Source organism: Theropithecus gelada, chromosome 2 (assembly GCF_003255815.1).
Source record: "Theropithecus gelada isolate Dixy chromosome 2, Tgel_1.0, whole genome shotgun sequence".
Taxonomy (NCBI): domain Eukaryota; kingdom Metazoa; phylum Chordata; class Mammalia; order Primates; family Cercopithecidae; genus Theropithecus; species Theropithecus gelada.
Window position 1 is genome coordinate 192236400 of NC_037669.1, and position 18259 is coordinate 192254658.

The following is an 18259-nucleotide window of genomic DNA, read 5'->3' on the forward strand; positions in this document are numbered from 1 at the left end:
AGCGCACGCCGCTCGCGGGAACTTTGTGGCGGCGCCGCAGGTGTGGGGGCCCGCGGAGGTGTGCATGCGGGGCGCGAGGGCGTCGCGGAGAGCGGCCGCTGCTCTGTCCGGCCCCCGCTGGAGCAGCCCGGAGGCAGCGAGCAAGGAGAAAGGCAAGCAGAGGAGGGGGCCCGGGCAGGGCGGGCGGCCAGCCCCGCCGGTCCTCTCTCAGCGCTCTGCGGCCGCTGCTGGCTCAGGGGCCAAGGGTCGGAGCGCTTCACCGGCCCGTCCCCAGTAGCAGGTGGGGAGCGTGGATACTTGTGCGGGGGGAAGAGGCGGCCTCAGGTCTACGCTCTTTGGGGAGGGGGATGCTTTCGAGGAGAGTTTGAACACCGACTTCTCTCTGTTCTTAATTTGGAGGGGTACCCACTCCAGGGAAAAGCTTTCCACATTGACAGACAACTGCTGCGTTTTGAGACTCTTTCTTTGACTTGGTAAAACTTTGGAACGTGGGGTTTTCCAATGGGGCTGCGAGGGTTTTCTATTTCGATAGGGGGAAATGCTAGTTTAACATGATTCTATCCTTTTTCCTTTCTGTTGTGTGTTTTTAAAAGTGTGTGCCCTCTTCCTGATTCTGGAGAAAAATGCCGGTCCGGAAGCAAGGTGAGAGTTTATTCCATAACTCTGTTGATGTCACTTGGCTTTTCCGTATGTCAGTTTTTTGATTGCTGTTTTAGAATAGTTTGTGTAACTTTGATGAGACAGCACGGTCCTAGCTTTATTGGTTAGGGGATGTAAGTCTCACATCATTTCAGAAGATGGAAACAGGAAAATGTTTGTTAAACTTTCTTAACATTTCTCTGGTGATTAAGAGAGGCAATTAACCCCCCCCCCCCCCCACAGATGTCCTTAAAAACTCTGCATTGGTGTTTTAGTATTTCACTTCATCATTCTTACTAAGCACTATTCTGTGGGCAACCGTGGGATACTAAGAATTTGTATTTTGAAATGTTAAAAATTTGGATTTTAATGACAAATTGTAGATTATCTGCTTTTGCATATCAGGTAATCTGAAACTGTTGCTAATACTTTGATCTTTTACTTTGGCAAACTAACAGTACATATTTATTCCAAACTGCTCACTCTCCTCCGTTTTCTAATGTGATATATGTTTCAATTTTTCTTGTCTTTAATTTTTTTTTATTTTTTGGTCATTCTAAGGAATATGTGTACATGAACATAGTGACATCAGTTGACCTGAAGGATTTGGGGAACTGTTTAGGTGTCATGCAGAATTATTTGCACTAGTGTGTGATACTTTTTTTGTAAATAGAGAGTTTTAATCAGGCTCTGCTTTTTCTTCTCAGATACCCAGAGAGCATTGCACCTTTTGGAAGAATATCGTTCAAAACTAAGCCAAACTGAAGACAGACAGCTCAGAAGTTCCATAGAACGGGTTATTAACATATTTCAGAGCAACCTCTTTCAGGCTTTAATAGGTGGGAATTAAAACTTTGTAACTATTATGCCAGCTAGGCTTTATGCTCCTCTTGATTCAGTTATTTTAAACTTAAGAAAATGATGTACTTAATTCTCTATGAGGCGTTCGGTAACTTGAACATCTTCAGTGCGTGTGTGTTTTTCATAGGCCAGTATCCTTTCCTAAAATACCTAGTAACCAAAAAACTTTCAGTATCATTTCAGTGGCTTTTGAGAACATTGCTTCACAGCTTAATAGCATTAACTGTTAAAAGATGTTGCAAAAATGTTTCAGGACCTAAAAGGTATGACTGAGTTACTGTTAACTTGCTTCTGTATTTGACTTGTATGTCTCTGAAGTCATTGAAAGTGTGTGAAGGATTCTGCTGTGTGTAAGAACATTCAGTCCCTTAATATAGACTTCTGTTTAAACTTGGCATTCATGGAATCAGAATTTTAGACCTGGAAAATGATCTTAGAGGTGATCTTGTCTAATAATCATATTTTACAGGCAAGAAAATGGAAAGTTTTATTCTTAATTGTAACTTAATTTGAAGTGGCGCATTGTTTGAAAGGAGAATTGGACAAATAATCAAGAGTCTTGAGTTCTTTTGCCACTAATTCAGTGATATTATAAAAGTCATTTAATCTTTTCTACGCCACCATATAAGCTGTAGAATGTAGCTGGTGAAATGGCAAAATGGGTTTAAAGCCTTTTTTAAGTGGATAAATCATTTTTAAAAGCATCATCTAATATTTCGTGTGTAATCTCCCATGTATAAAACAAGGTGACTTATCTGGCTCTTTTGTCCAGGTACCTCAAAAAGCTTGCAAACTACTGAACTAGAAAGTTTGTCCCTTCCAATTCCAAGAATGAAGTTTTGTTTTTTTTTTTTTTTAGGTTTTCAGCTATATAGCATTTTAACGTAAGGAGACATATACTTAATTGTATTACATTTATTTTTTCAGTAACTTCCAGGCAGATATGGCCTTACATCTGTCTGTTGATAGAGTAATTGTTGAAGACTACCTTCAAGTCAGTGTGTCCTGTCAAATACATTATTGGTAAACGGATGCTCTCTACTGTTTTAGAATGAAAGATTTTCGTAAAGACCACTTTATGCACCTGAACAATTTTTAAAAATTTAACATTTTTTGTAGACTTTTAAAAACGTAAGAATACAGAGCACAGTGTAATGAACTGCCTTTTAACTGTTACCTAGCTCCCGAGGTTATTAACATTTTGCCAGTTTTGTCTACATTGATGCACATTTTTTACACATTTGAATTTCTGAGGTTCAGGGTCAAAATGGATGATCAAATTGGATTCCTCTGGAAAAAGAGCAAAAAGCATTTCTTAGTTATTTGTTTTCTGAATCAACACTGAGCCTAGTAATTCGGTGCGGTTACTGTTGCGGAAAAACATACGTGTTTTTATATACAGTGTGTATATATATATAGAGAGAGAGATATATAAATAGATAGATATGGATAGATAGATAGACTCCAGACTTTTCTTTGTGTGAAGGCAGCAACTTAAGAAAATTAAATCGTTAGTGAAATAACAGAATCTACATTTATATTTCTGTCTAGGTTGGGGATGGGTTTGCTATATTCAGAGACATTTTTGACCTATTCTGCCTTGCCTGTTTTGAATGTGTGTATTCTTATGATAGAGTTTTTTTTTTTTTTTTTTTTTGAAATGAGTCTCGCTCTGTTGCCCAGGTAGTAGTGCAGTGGCGCAATCTCTGTTCTCTGCAAGCTCCACCTCCTGGGTTCATGCCATTCTCCTGCCTCAGCCTCCCGAGTAGCTGGGACCACAGGCGCCCACCACCACATCTGGCTAATTTTTTTTTTTTTTTGTATTTTTAGTAGAAATGGGGTTTCACTGTGTTAGCCAGGATGGTCTCGATCTGACCTCGTGATCCACCTGCCTCGGCCTCCCAAAGTGCTGGGATTATAGGCGTGAGCTACTGCATCTAGCCTAAAATTAGCTTTCTAATTATTAAGTTTATATTTGTGAATCTTCTGCATAATTTCATTGGTTGTGAATTTACTTTGACATTAAGATTTACTTATATTTAATGTTTTATAGGATGTGGTACTATATCAGATTTTGGTGTAAGAAAAGTAATATATTTTAGGAGGTTTGAAATAGATACATTTTAATAGAGGTTCTGTGTGTTTCCGTTCTATAATTCATTGTTGATACTACTGAATTATAAATGCATTCTCTAGTGTTTCCTGAATAGCTTTTAATACTTAGTCTGAAAATGTTTAGTCTGATAAGATTTTCTTTGTATTTTGCAACTCTACCATTGTTTTGAAAGTGTCATAAATGTACTGTAAATTTGTAAATTGCCCTAAGCTAAACCAGTTCATCGTGTCCATAATGTTTGCAGAAAAATCCTACTCAGAAGAGAGAGTGCCACTTACTGAAAGGTTTTTTCTCTCAGTAAGTGGCACTCTATCTTCTGAGTTGGTACCTGTGGACCATTGGATTAAAGGAGAACAGGGGTCTTGACAGCCTGAGCTGTTTGAAAGTCAGTTAGTGCTTAGAGGTTTGACTTCCTTGGTTTGGAAGTCACTTGATTAGGCCATAGTAAGTTACCTAGTTATCTGTTTGGGATGCCGAGTGTCTTTGAATTTGCAATCTGCATTGATCATTTATTGATTGATTCTTTGAACTGGTAGTTTATATTGACTTTTCATTCATTTTAAAAAGTTCGAGTGAGTCTCTAGGGGTTTTGGTGTTTCCCCCTGTAGTTCATATATAGATTAGGTTCCTGTACTTTTGGATTATTCAGAGGGACAAGCATGTACATACTGTATTATATTTGTTCTAAAATACCAATTTTAAAATATTTCAATATCTGAGATATGTCATTTTTAATTGACAGTGTTTTTGTGTTCTGACACATGAAATAGTGCATTTTATAATTGATACTTGCAGTTTAAATATAGAAATCATTGTTCTAGTGTTGATAGATTCTTGGTAGTATCTTTGAAGGATGGCTTAAAGATTTAAAAATTATTGAAAACAGAGAAGTTTTTATTAAGTTTTGAGTTTCAGCTGATATATTGTTTCTTTAGAGCTGAATATTTAAAGTTGTATCTTAACAAAAGTCCATGAACTGCACATTTGTTTAAAATGTACTCCCAAAACATACCTGCTGATTATTTTTGTGTAAAGGAAAATAAAGTCGGCTTCATTTCATTCCGTGATTTAGGTGAGAACAATTTGAAAACTTGCTTTTGTATTCCAGTTCTTTGTACTTAAGTTTGAAAATTTTGTGAGTAGACAGGGTATGGTTTGATTATAATCAGAGCCCAGGTGTTCAGGTCCATAGTGGTTTCATTTCATTCATGGTTCTAAGGTGTCTGGGATCTGAGGTGACATTGGTAGTCCCTAGAGACTTCATACCAGTCTAAACCCCTGCAGTTATTTCTTACGGGATCAGAGAACTCATCTGCTTTCCTTGTGCATGAGAAAAATCAGTGTCCAAGATTAGGCTGGCTTTAGAGACGAGTAAGTTGCGTCATGTGATTTGCATATTTTGTCTGCAATAAATAAGCTTATATTAACGCAGTGTTTTATTTCTGTAGATACTTCAAAATGAAAGTGGATTATGTAATAATACTGTCCATTTATGAGTTTTTTAGTTACCAGTTCATTTGTTGCTACTCTGTTAAACTCTAATAGTTTCATTAGCCCTTATAAAAGGACCTTGCCCTATCTTTATTTGTGGATACTAGGTTTCAAAATATGACTCCTTTACCATCTTAACCATCTTTAAATGTACAGTTCAGGAGCATGAAATGTATTCATAGTGTTGTGAAACAAGTCTTCAGAACTTCTTCGTCTTGCAAAACTGAAATCCTGTACCGATTAAACAACTGCTCCCCTTTCCTCTCACTTCCTAGCCTCTTGTGGCCACCGTGCTACTTTCTGTTTCAGTGAATTTGATCATGTTAGAAACCTCATAGAAGTATTTGTCTTTTTGCGACTGGCTTGTTTCACTTAGTGTAGAGTTGGCAAGGTTCATTCATGTTGCAGCTGTTGACAGGATTTTCTTCCTTTTTGAGGCTGAATAATATTCCGTTGTGTGTATATACCGCATTTTATCCAGCCATCCAGTCATTGATGGACAGTTGGGTTACCTTCTCCTCCTGGCTGTTGTGAATAATGCTGTTAGGAATATGAGTGTGCAATTATTTCTTCAAGACCCTGCTTTCAGTTCTTTTGGATATTTGCCCAGAAGTAGGATTGTGGGATCATATGGCAGTTATATTTTTAATTTTTTGAGGACCTGCCATAATGTTTTCTATAGTGATTGTACCATTTTACAATCTCACCAACAGTACACAGGTTTCCAGTTTCTCCACATCCTTGCCAATACTTCATTTTTTTCTTTCTTTTTTTGATAATAGCCATCCTAATAAGTGTGAGTATGTGACTCCTCTTCAAGTGTATGTAAAACATAATAACTATCATTTATTGAGCATTTTCTGTGTGCTAATAGAAGTATATCATTTAGTCATTGCAATCCTATGAGGTGTACATTCACCTGTTTGAGGTGTTTGTACTGTTTTATAGATTGGAAAACTGAAGCACTGAGGAATGACCAATCTTGCCCTTGGACCCTCAGATAGTAAATTGTGGAGCCAGAAATTGAACTCAACTAATCTGAATCCATAGATACTTCTCACCGTCAACCATTAGGGTCTTCTTTATCATTGTTTTTCAGAACCAAGCGTTTTAATCTGATAAAGAATACTAAATGACAAGCATGTTTAAGACAGATAGTGTGATCTTTAGGGTTAGTAGTCTTTAAATGTTTGTCACTCGAAAGGAAAATATTTACAATGGTGAAATGATGTTGATGATGGAGTTCACACATTTTGAAAGAAGTGTGTTTAGTAATGAGGGTTTGAGGTCTTCTGATCAATATTTCTTAGATTTCTTTTGCTTTGTTTTGGTCCCACTGTTACCTTTTAGTCTCTTGCTAACTCTGTGTGTGTGTGTGTGTGTGTGTGTGTGTGTGTGTGTGTAACTTTGCAGACTAGATTTGAGTAAGGAAAACAGGATATGGATCACATCGTTGGCTAAAACTTTATGAGATTGAAGGAGAATTTTATTAACTTTTCACTTGGTTTTGATTTAATTAGATTGAGTTATTTCTTTGCTGATAGTTTGCTTACTATTATTCTGAAGCAGTGTTTTGATTATGTTGAATCTGGTTGAATTCTCTTTAGAACCTTGGAATCAGAGTTGTAAAAGCATCTAAATATTTCTTCTAAGCCGTTTCCTCTCTGTAGGGTCATATTTTTCCTCAGTACAGAATTCAGACTTGGACCAGATACTGTTGTTAATTGTCATGTCTCTTTACTCTGCTTAGGGCGCATTTTCACGGCCTTTCTCTTTTGTGAGACTGACTGGTTTTTTTTTTTAGAGACAGGGTCTCGCTCTGCCACCCAGGCTGGAGTGCAGTGGTGGCTCTGCAACCTCTGCTTCCCAGGCTGAAGCCGTCCTCCTGCCTCAGCCTCCTGAGTAGATGGGACTGCAGATGTGAGCCACCATGCCTGTCTAATTTTTTGTAGAGACGGGTGTTGCCCAGGCTGGTCTTGAGCTTCTGAACTCAAAGCAGTCTGCCTGCCTCAGCCTCCCAAAGTTCTGGGATTACAGGTGTGAGCCACTGTGCCCAGCTGAGATTGATGATTTTGAAAAACGCAGTTCCTTCCACTCTTATTTTTTTAATATAATTTTCTCATTTTGGTTGGTCTGATGTTTGCTTGTGATTAGGTTCAGGTTATATATCTGGCTTAGGATTCTGCACATCCAGAGGTACACAGAATCATCTGCTCTTCATTGATGATACTGATTTTGATTACCTAGTTGGGTGTCGTCTGAATTCTGTATCCTATATGTTTTTTACCCCTTGTGGCTTATAGGCAATATGCGGGGGAGACACTTTAACACCATGTACATATCCTACTCCTTAGCGAAATTTCCACCCATATTTAGCATCCATTGATGATTCTTATGTGCACCAGTTTATAATATGGTTGTTGAAAAATAAGATTTCTAACAGTAACACTCCTCTAGGATTACCAGTTAACACTTTGCATTTTATTCTAATCAAGAGCCTTCCTCCTTTTCTTTTTTTTTTTTAATGTGTATCTTTCATGAACTTGCAGATACCTGTTTTTTTCAATGGCTTATCATTTATTACCATCCTTAATGATACTTGTGCTCTGAGTGATCCAGTGGGGGCCCTTTCAAGCTTGCGTCCTTGTGGCATGCCCTCATCATTTTTTGGAGCACTTCCTTAATTTTTGGCATAACAAGATGTTCCAGGTTTATCTTGTACTTTTCCTGCCCCAGCCCTGGAATCAGCCATTTCTCTGAGAAGCTCTGATTCCTTTTAGTACACACCTTGTTTTACGGAATATGCTTGTGAGTACTGTATGATTGTTAGTCTAATAGTGTCTAAAGTGTTGAAATAATTTATTTTTGCCTACTAGCTTGATATCGTTCCTTTTTTTAGTGTGTGAAACAATAACACAAACTTTTAAATTTTATGGGATATTCTTCTGAGGATCAAAAATGACTTTTTAAATGAACATTGGTTTAGAAGAAAGAGTATTTGTGCTTGAGTAGATTTGACGATTGTAGTATATCTTAGTATGTCATCTACCCTTCTTTGATGATACTAATTTTGATTACTCAATTGGGTATTGTGTGACTAATCATACTTGCTTTTAGTCAATGAACTGATAGAATTTTTTTCCTCTGAAATGGTAGGGTTATATTTCAATGTTCTTCAGCTTTCTAGTTGCCTTTCCTGCAACCCTCCAAAATAAATTTATTATAACAATGATGCATGTTCTATATAAAACATTTGAGATCAGATTATTATATGTAAAATGCCATAAACAAGAAAATCCTCACACCAGAGGTTACCTCCTGCTTCATCCATGGGATGAATATCCTAGAGTGTTATTTGTATGTGTGTGTGTGGGTGTGTGTGTGTATACACACATATACCTACCTTCATTTTGCAAAACAAACTTCCTAAGTAAAACAGCTGTTTCCTGCGTGAGAATTGATATTTAAAATCAGCATGTAAGGTGAAAAATCTCATCTAGTTAAGATTATCCCTGAAAATCCTTCAGAAATTTAACACTTGTTAATTACAGCACAATTTTTTTTTTCCTCTAGTGGAAAGGAATGATTTCTTCACTTGAGCTCTAGGTGAAGCCATTGGCTTGTTTGACTTCTTGTACTAAAAACATGTAACTATAGAATCACACTCAGCACAGTGAGATATGGCATGATGCTCACATTTTGAGAGGCACATGAAAACTTAGACTACCTAAAGGAAGAATCTTCTTCCTTTTCATTTCTTTATTTGTGGCTGTCACTTAATGGGTAGACAGAGTTGCCCTTTTTTGTGGGGGAGGTATACTGCAGTTGTATTTGTATAAGTGTGAATAGTATGATTTCTGTGACTGTTTTTATCCTCCAAAGTGTATCAACAAATGTCTTTCCATGTCAGTGGATTTGTACCATTTTATGTATGTATGTATGTATTATTATTATTTTTTGAGACGGAGTTTTGTTCTTAGTCGCCCAAGCTGGAGTGCAGTGGTGTGATCTCAGCTTACCACAATCTCCGCCTCCTAGGTTCAAGTGATTCTCCTACCTCAGCCTCCTATAGCTGGGATTACAGGCATGTGTCACCACGCCTGGCTAATTTTGTATTTTTAATAGAGACGGGGTTTCTTTATGTTGGTCAGGCTGGTCTCGAACTCCTGACCTCAGGTGATCTGCCCGCCTCAGCCTCTTGAGGTGCTGGGATTACATGCATGAACCACTTTGCCCGGACAGATTTGTACTATTTTAAATGACTTTATATAGATTTTCTTCTTTTCTCTTCTTTTTCTTTTTTTTTTTGAGATGGAGTCTCGATCTGTCACCAGGCTGGAGTGCAGTGGCACAATCTCGGCTCACTGCAACCTCTGCCTCCTGGGTTCAAGTGATTCTCCCGCCTCAGCCTCCCGAGTAACTGGGATTACAGGCGTGTGCCACCATGCCCAGCTAGTTTTTGCATTTTTAGTAGAGACGGAGTTTCACCATATTGGCCAGGATGGTCTCAATCTCTTGACCTCATGATCTGCCTGCCTCAGGCTCCCAAAGTGCTGCGATTACAGGTGTGAGCCACCGCACCCGGCCTATATAGAGTTTCTGTAGTTTTTTAATGGTTTCCTGGGAGCTTTTAGGTTTGTAATTTTTGCGAATTATAAATATTGTATTTGCATATGCATTTTTGTTTCAATTCTTTACTATATCTGTAGGACAAACTCCTAGAAATGAATTGTTTGGTCAAAGGGAGTGTGCATTGTAAGGCTATTGATGTAATTTGTTAAATACTCTTAGGAATATTGTATTTATTTTTTAGGAAGTATGTGGAAGAATGACTAATTCACCATACCTTAAACAATAGAGTATTAGCCATCTTTTAAATATTTTCTACTCTGATATGTGGTATATACCTTTAGTCATTTTTATGTTTTATTGTGCATTTTGTTGATTAAAGAAATAACCAAAGATGTAAGAAAGTCTTTAATTATTTTAATTTCTTTTGTAAATTATCTGTTTAATTTGTGCCCCTTCCTCCTGCTTTTTCCTTTTTCTTAGAGTTATAAAATCTACATTAGGCATGTCAACTCTGCCATGTAAATTGCAAATAACTTCCCTTGTTATTTGCTTTTAAACTTGGATTTTAAAGAAAACATGTATCTATATACACATACGTGGTTAGATTTATCAGTATTTTTCTTTATCAGTATAGTGCTTTTTGCCCTTAATAACACGTTTGGAGACATCCCCGATACTCTAGGCCCCAAGACGATTATAATCTATTCCCGAGATTATAAAAACATTCACTTGTATTCAAATTCTTTCAAGACTTTTTTTAACATTGTAATTTTTAATACATTTGGAAATTATCTTGATGAAGAGTATGAGGTCACCTTTTAATATAAATTTGTTATTTATCCCTCATGCAGCTTAAAACATTAATAGATTTTTTCAGCAGTTTTGAATTTACAGAATAATTGAGTGGAAAGTACAGTTCCCATATCCGGAACCCCCACTTCCCTTTTCCATCTTGCAGGCCATGTGTGGTGGCTCACGCATGTAATCCCAGCACTTTGGGATACCAGGGCAGGAGGATCCTTGAGCCCAGGAGTTTGAGACCAGCCTGAGCAACGTAGTAAGACCCTGTCTTTAAAAAAAAAAATTTAACCAGGCATGGTGGCATGCATCAGTCTTCCCAGCTACTTGGGAGCCTGAGGTAGGAGGATTCGTTGAGCCCAGGAGGTCAAGGCGCTACTGTACTCCAGCTTGGGTGACAGAGTGAAACTCTGTGTCTCTAAAAAAAAAAAAAAAAAAAAAAAAAAAAGACTGGGCTTAGGTGGCTCATGCATATAATCCCAGCACTTTAGGAGGCCAGAATGAGAGAATTGCTTGAGCCCAGGAGATCACAGCTGCAATGGGCATGATCTTACCATTGCACCCCAGCCTGAGTGACCCCATCTCAAAAACAAAAAGAAACCTTGCATTAGTGTGATATATTTGAAAAAACTGAGAAGCCAATGTTATTATATTGTTACTAGCTAAGGTCTATACTTCACATTAGTAGTCACTCTTTGCATTGTACATTGACAAATCTGATGTGCATGTTTGTTGCTTTGACACATGTATCCACTCTTGCGGTATTATACAGCAGGGGTCCCTATTTCCTAGGTTTTCTTCTAGTGTTTTATAGTTTTAGGTTTTACACTTGTTTTTTTTTTTTTGAGACGGAGTCTCACTCTGTCGCCCAGGCTGGAGTGCAGTGGCGCGATCTCTGCTCACTGCAAGCTCCACCTCCCAGGTTCACACCACTCACCTGCCTCAGCCTCACGAGTAGCTGGGTGGGACTACAGGCGCCCACCACTACGCCCGGCTAATGTTTTGTATTTTTAGTAGAGACGAGGTTTCACTGTGTTAGCCAGGATGGTTTCGGTCTCCCGATCACGGATCTCACAATCCACCCGCCTCAGCCTCCCAAAGTGCTGGGATTACAGGCGGGAGCCGTCGCGCCCAACCCAAGGGATGTGACTTTTGAAGCATTGTTTTGCTATAGTTGGAATTTGTTTTACATAGTGTGATGTAGATGTGTGCGTGTGTGTATAGTGCGTCGTGTGTGTGCGTGCGTATGTGTGTATATAATATCCTTAACACCCTGTGAGGTAGGTTAATATTATCCTCACTGTACAAGCATTAGTTGTTACCAGCCCTTTACTTGGAAAGTTTTGCAATTCCACTGGTTATTAAAACTGAAAGGGGGCTGGGTGCAGTGGCTCAGGCTTGTAATCCCAGCACTTTGGGAGCCTGAGGCAGCAGATCACCTGAGGTCAGAAGTTCGAGAACAGCGTGGCCAACATGGTGAAACCCTGTCTCTACTAAAAATACAAAAATTAGCCAGGCATGGCGGCGCGTGCCTGAAGTCCCAGCTACTCAGAGGCTGAGGCAGGAGAATTGCATGAACCTGGGAGGTGGAGGTTGCAGTGAGCCGAGATCACACCACTGCACTCCAGCCTGGGCGACAGAGCAAGGCTCTGTCTCAAAAAAAACAAAACAAAACAGAAAAACACACACACACAACTGAAAAGGGAGTTAACTTTGTCTCTATTTTGTGAAGTTTGTTTTTTAAAAGGACTAATGCTTTCAAAATAATGAGAAGTATAAGTTATTCTGTCTAAATGTTGTTTACAGTTATTATGAATTATTCTATACAGGATAATGCCCACTTTTACTGTTCCCGTCTCTTTAAAAAAAATCCAAAATTATACAAGTTGGTGAATAAGGAACTGAGTGTGGTGAATCTAAGTATTATATAACTGCTACATAATAGCTTTGGAATAGCGTGAATAATTAGTGTTAATGTATTAAGTTCTTATAATTCTAGCTGTTTGCAAAGTCATTTGATCTTTTAAAAATCCTGGGCTATTATAAATTTATCATTTATTTTAGAGTTTTGTCATGACTTTTACTGTTTCTAAAGAATAAAATATTTAATTTACTGTTATAAAATATTCAGACTAGAGGATATCCGAAAGCCCTTCTGGTTCTTTGATTTTAATTTCCTCTTTTTTTGGCTTTGGCTTTGGCTAGAAGGGCAATTAAAACCACTTGAGGGATTTACATTCCCAGCTTAAATATTGGTGGTGAACAGTAATAACTCATATCTGTAGAATTCACAATAATGATATTAGCTACCGTCTGTTAGGAGCCCATTCGGTGCTATAGTGGTAGGCATTTTATATATATTATACTCAATCCTTGAAACAATTCACAGTGGTAAGAGGCAAGTTACCAGAGGTTAAGTAGTTTGCCTGAACTTGTAGCTGGTTGGTGATGGAGTTGGGATTTGAACCAAGCCCTGACTTTAAAGTGTAAAAAGCCTATGAATTTTATACTGTGCCCTGCAGGTTCTGATATGATTGTGATGTAATGAAATAATATTCACTGTTTAAGTACATTATACGATGGGAATTAATTTATGAATCTAGAGTAAAAATTGTGCTTTTGAGTTATGTTAAAGCATTGCATAATTTAGTTAGAAAATATAAATACTTTTGAATTTTTATTTTCCTTCTTCTAGATATTCAAGAATTTTATGAAGTGACCTTACTGGATAATCCAAAATGTGTAGATCGTTCTAAGCTGTCCGAACCAATTCAGCCTGTGAATACTTGGGAAATTTCCAGCCTCCCAAGCTCTACTGTGACTTCAGAAACACTGCCCAGCAGCCTTAGCCCTAGTGTGGAGGTAAGATGGAAAATCTGTTCTGAAGCTGTTTGTTAGTGATCAGTTTATTTGTACTACTGTGTTTCTTCATTTTATTACAATAATATTTTATTTTGTGGAAGTATTATTTATAATAAAAAGAATGGGGTTAAAATATTTTTGAAAAGCAAAGCTCAGATTCTCTGTTGCCCCTGTTTTAAAATGTTATGAATGTTTGAGGTCTGAAATACTTGATTTAGACTATTAAAAAGTTCTTTGCATGATAGACCTCAACAAGGCTTCATCTGTGTGATAATTAAAATGGAAATGAAAATGGTACTTTGAAAAGATGGTTTTGCTCTGGTATTCTTTCCTAGAAATAGGATATAGTTTTGTGGTCTGGGCTGCTAAGTTGTACCCATTTATCTCAAGGAGTCTCTGTTTATTGGCTTGAAAGATGGCATTCAAACTCACTACAGACTGAAGAGTAAACCTGAGCATCAGCCTTGGTTTCTACATTTTCCGCAGTTAAAGCTATTTCTTTGAGTATTCGTAACTGTCTTAGCAATACTTGTTTTTGTGTGTTACACTGTTGCCCAGTTGGATATGGTATAGCGGAGGTATGAAGCATTTTGTAATGAAGATTCTGCCCAAGAAGCATCAGTCATTTGAAAGTGGTTATCTGTCTGAATTTGAATCTAGTCCTTTCTAGTTGGTGTAAGATAGTGGCAGTGCCTGGAAAATGCAGTGTTTCTGTTTGGTGAGTAATCAGTCAGGGAAAAGTGGTGGTAGGCCGCAGCCAGATAGCTAGCACTGTGGTAAAGAAACCAGATGGTTTCTCAGTTTTAAGTAACATAGAACTATAGAATTTTAGAGCAGGAAGAATCAGAGCACATCTGACCCTTTGTCTTCATTTTAAAGATGAGGAAACTGAGATCCAGAATAAAACGACTTAACCCACTTTATTTAGCTGTTTTGGGCAATTCTACCTTTGAATTTCAGGCCTCTTAACACCCAGCTCACAGTTCTCTTTATTAATCCTAGACCTTGTATGTTTCTTTTTGATTAGAGAGTATAATGTTTATTGTGTATATCCTTATTTTCTTTATGCTTTTTTTTCCCTATCACTTTTTCCAGGATAATTCCCATTTCCATGGGTTAATACATCACTTGCTTTTATAATAGTTCATTTCTGAGGTCTGCTGCAAATAGATTTTTAAAATGTCTTCAATCAGTTATTGCTATGGTTTGAATGTGTCCCCTCCAAAATTCAGGTGTTGCCAGTGTGAAAATAATGAGAGGTGGGCCTGTAGGAGGTGATTAGGCCATGAGGACTCCTCCATCCTTCTTGGGATTGAGGCCCTTATAAAAGAGGCTCCACAGCCTAGGGATGGTGGCTCATGCCTATAATCCCAGCACTTTGGGAGGCTGAGGCGGGTGGATTGCTTGAGGTCAGGAGTTTGAGACCAGCCTGGCCAACATGGTGGTGAAACCCCGTGTCATGTCTAAGATACAAAAATTAGCTGAGCATGGTGTCATGCGCCTGTAATCCCAGCTACCAGGGAGGCTGAGGCAGGAGAATTGCTTGAACCCAGGAGGTGGAGGTTGCAGTGACCTGAGATCGCACCACTGCACTCCAGCCTGGGCGACAGAGCGAGACTCCATCTCAAAAAAAAAAAAAAGAGCCTCCACAAAAAGTTTAGCATTTTAGCTTACCTTTTTGCTTTCTGCCATGTTGAGATGCAACAAGAAGACCCTTACCAGATCAAATGCCTGGATCTTGGACTTCCCAGCCTCCAGAATTGTGAGAAATTATTTTTTGTTTTTCATAAATTACCCAGTCTCAGGTATGCAGCTGTAGCAACACAAAATGGACTAAGACAGTTATTTCACATTTATTGTCTTAAAATTGCTTATGTAAAAAAATGTTAAACTTTAAGAGAATTGACTTATTGTTTACTAGTGTTTTTTATTGTTTGATTTACGATACCTTTGATTATAAAGCCCAGAATTCTTATACTTGATTTACTTATTTTTATAGAAGATTGTTTAAGTAATGGCTGAGTCAGTGTAATCATTGGCAGTAAATATTTGACATTGTTGGTGGGAATGTAAATTACTACAGCTATTATGGAAAACAGTATGCAGGTTTCTCAAAAAAACTAAAACTAGAACTGCCCACCAGCAATCCCAATAGTGGGTATCTGTCTAGAAGAAAGGATATCAGAATAGCAAAGGGATACCTGCACCCGCATGTTTATTGCAGCACTATTCACAGTGGCTGAGATATGGAATCAGTCTAAATATTCATCAACAGATGAATGGATAAAGTGTGACACATATATATATGTACACATACATAAACACACACACAATGGACTACTATTCAGCCATAAAAAGAATGAAATCCTGTCATTTCCAGCAACATGGATGGAACTGGAGGTCATTATATGAAATTAAGTAAGCCAGGCACAGAAAGATAAATATCACGTGTTCTCATGTGGGAGCTAAAAATGTTGATCTCATGGAGGTAAAGAGTAGAATGATAGTTACCAGAGACTGGGAGGGGTGGGAGAGGGAAAAGATGAAGAGAGGATGGTTAATGAGTTCAAAAATAGTTAGAGGGAATACATTCTACTGTTCAGTAGCACAGTAGGGTGACTATAGTTAACAACAATTTATTGTATATTTCAAAATGGTTTAGAAGATTTGAAATGTCCCCAACACAAAGAAATGATAAATGTTTGAGACAATGAATATTCTAAATACCCTGATTTGACCGTTACACATTGTATGCATGTATCAAAATATCACATGTACCCTGTAAATACATACAATTATATATCAATAATAATATTTTTAACTGTAAATATTCATTAAGGTTGAATACTTGGACAGTTTTGTAAGCTTAAAGTTTTTTTCCATATAGATTTCATTCAGGAATATCAGTAGTGCATTGAATTTCATCAGCAGTGACATTGGTAACACTTCAATTTTTATAAAATTACGAGGCACTCATGTCTAGAATGCTATTTGCAGCTCTGGCTTCTATACCTCCTGAAAGATATATTATGAACATGATAAAACACCTCAAATGAATAGGAGAATAAGAACTTTCACATTGTGAGTGTCAGATCTTACTGGTTTGGAAAGTAGATGAGAAGAGAATATGGTCACAGAGTGTTGTTTAGTGCATGGCACATGGAAATTGCTGTAGTAATGTTGGAAATCTGTTCCTATTCATGAATAGACTCTAAGGGAAACATTGGGATATGTCCATCAAGTCCTAGATTTTTAAAAAGTAGCAAAAAACTGTGTGTATCAAACTTGAATGAGCAAGGTCAATTAGTAGGAAGTACCGTCTTACAGAGATGTCAGAAAATCCTGACAAATGTTTGTCTGAAAATGTAAATAGTTTTGAAACACACTGTTGGATGATATTTATAATGGTTTTTTTAAAAAACCTGGAATGTTTGGGGATTTAATTTCTACTTTTTGAGGGTGCTATGATAGAAGGTAAGCATATTCCTGTTCACCCATCCATTCATGCTTCATTTGGAAAACTTGGCTAAGTGATCATCTGATCCCTTGTTTCATTTGCTACTTTAGACTCTTGAGGCATGACGTTTAGGACTAAAAAGGGACTTAGAGAATCTACTTACTCAAAACAAATAACTTAAAACTTAAAGTTTATTGTACTATAACTTGAAAAATTTGAAAATCATAAAACTTTTTTGTCTTAAAGAGAATTTAGGTTATACTTGTGTACTAATTCTTGGATATAATAATCTTTTCCAACAAAATTGCATGCGACATGCCTCTTTGACTTCATGTTTGCTTTTGCAGAACTAAAAGAGGGTTATTTTTGCTAAAAGTATTTAAGATTACTCAATTTCCACAAAGGCCTGACTGTTATTCTCTTAAAATGCAAATCTTCATCTTTAAAGCATCTATCAGGTTTTCTTTGTCTTTCTTTCCTTTTTTTTTTTTTTTAAATAACAGTTAACTGATCTAACTCTTGCCAGGTCATTTTCAGTTACTTTGTGACTTTATAACTTTGTTTCTTCTATATCTTCTGAAGTAGTAAATATAAAGTGACAGGATTAGTATCCCATTTTCTTAAAATTTTCTTTTTGTGTATATATTATCTTTTACTTTGAGCATATGTCTAGTGAGATGTTTGGAATAATGTTTGTATAATATTTAATGATTGTTTCAAAGTGATAGGGATTTTTTTCTTTTTTGCACTTTTCTATATTACTTTTTTTGTTTTTTTAGAAACCGTGTCTCACTCTGTCGCCCAGGCTGGAGTGCAGTGGTGCCATCATAGCTCACTGTATCCTCAAACTTCTGGGCTCCAGAGATCATCCTGCCTCAGCCTACTGAGTAGCTCGGCCTACATGTGTGCACCACCACACCCAGCTAAAATTATTTCTTTTTTTTTTTTTTGGAGACACAGTCTTGCTCTGCCACCCAGGCTAGAGTACAGTGGTACAATCTTGGCTCACTGCAACCTCCACCTCCCGGGTTCAGGTGATTCTTCCACCTCAGCCTCCTGAGTAGCTGGGATTACAGACACCCACCATCACACGTGGCTAATTTTTGTGTTTTTTGTAGAAATGGGGTTTCACCATGTTGGCCAGGCTGGTCTTGAACTCCTGACCTCGGGTGATCCGCCTGCCTTGGCCTCCCAAAGTGCTGGAATTACAAGTATGAGTCATCACACCCAACCCTAAAACCATTTCTTTAAACAGTTTTTTGAAGACTGGGTCTCACTGTGTTGCCTAGGCTAGTCTCAGACTCCTGGTGGTGGTCTCCAGCAGTCCTGCCACCTCAGCCTCCAGAGTAGCTGGGATTACAGGTGTAAGGCACCACACCCAGCTCTCTCTATTAATTTTTAAAAATAACATGTCATTTTTATAAGAATAATTCTGTTCTAAAATAAGAGTGAATCACTTTTAG

At 37.7% G+C, this 18259-nt stretch overlaps 1 protein-coding gene across 4 annotated transcripts in view; it reads left to right on the forward strand.

The window, feature by feature from the left end:
* The first annotated feature begins 217 nt into the window (after nt 1-217).
* DLG1 (discs large MAGUK scaffold protein 1) overlaps nt 218-18259 on the forward strand; it is a 280132-nt gene continuing 262090 nt past the window's right edge. For all 4 annotated transcript variants that reach the window (XM_025376048.1, XM_025376049.1, XM_025376050.1 and 1 more), the window contains exons 1-4: nt 218-280; nt 594-642; nt 1347-1478; nt 13173-13339. In XM_025376048.1, coding sequence (XP_025231833.1) covers nt 624-642; nt 1347-1478; nt 13173-13339 — 318 coding nt within the window. In that variant the 5' untranslated portion in view covers nt 218-280; nt 594-623. The remainder of the gene's footprint in view (nt 281-593; nt 643-1346; nt 1479-13172; nt 13340-18259) is intronic.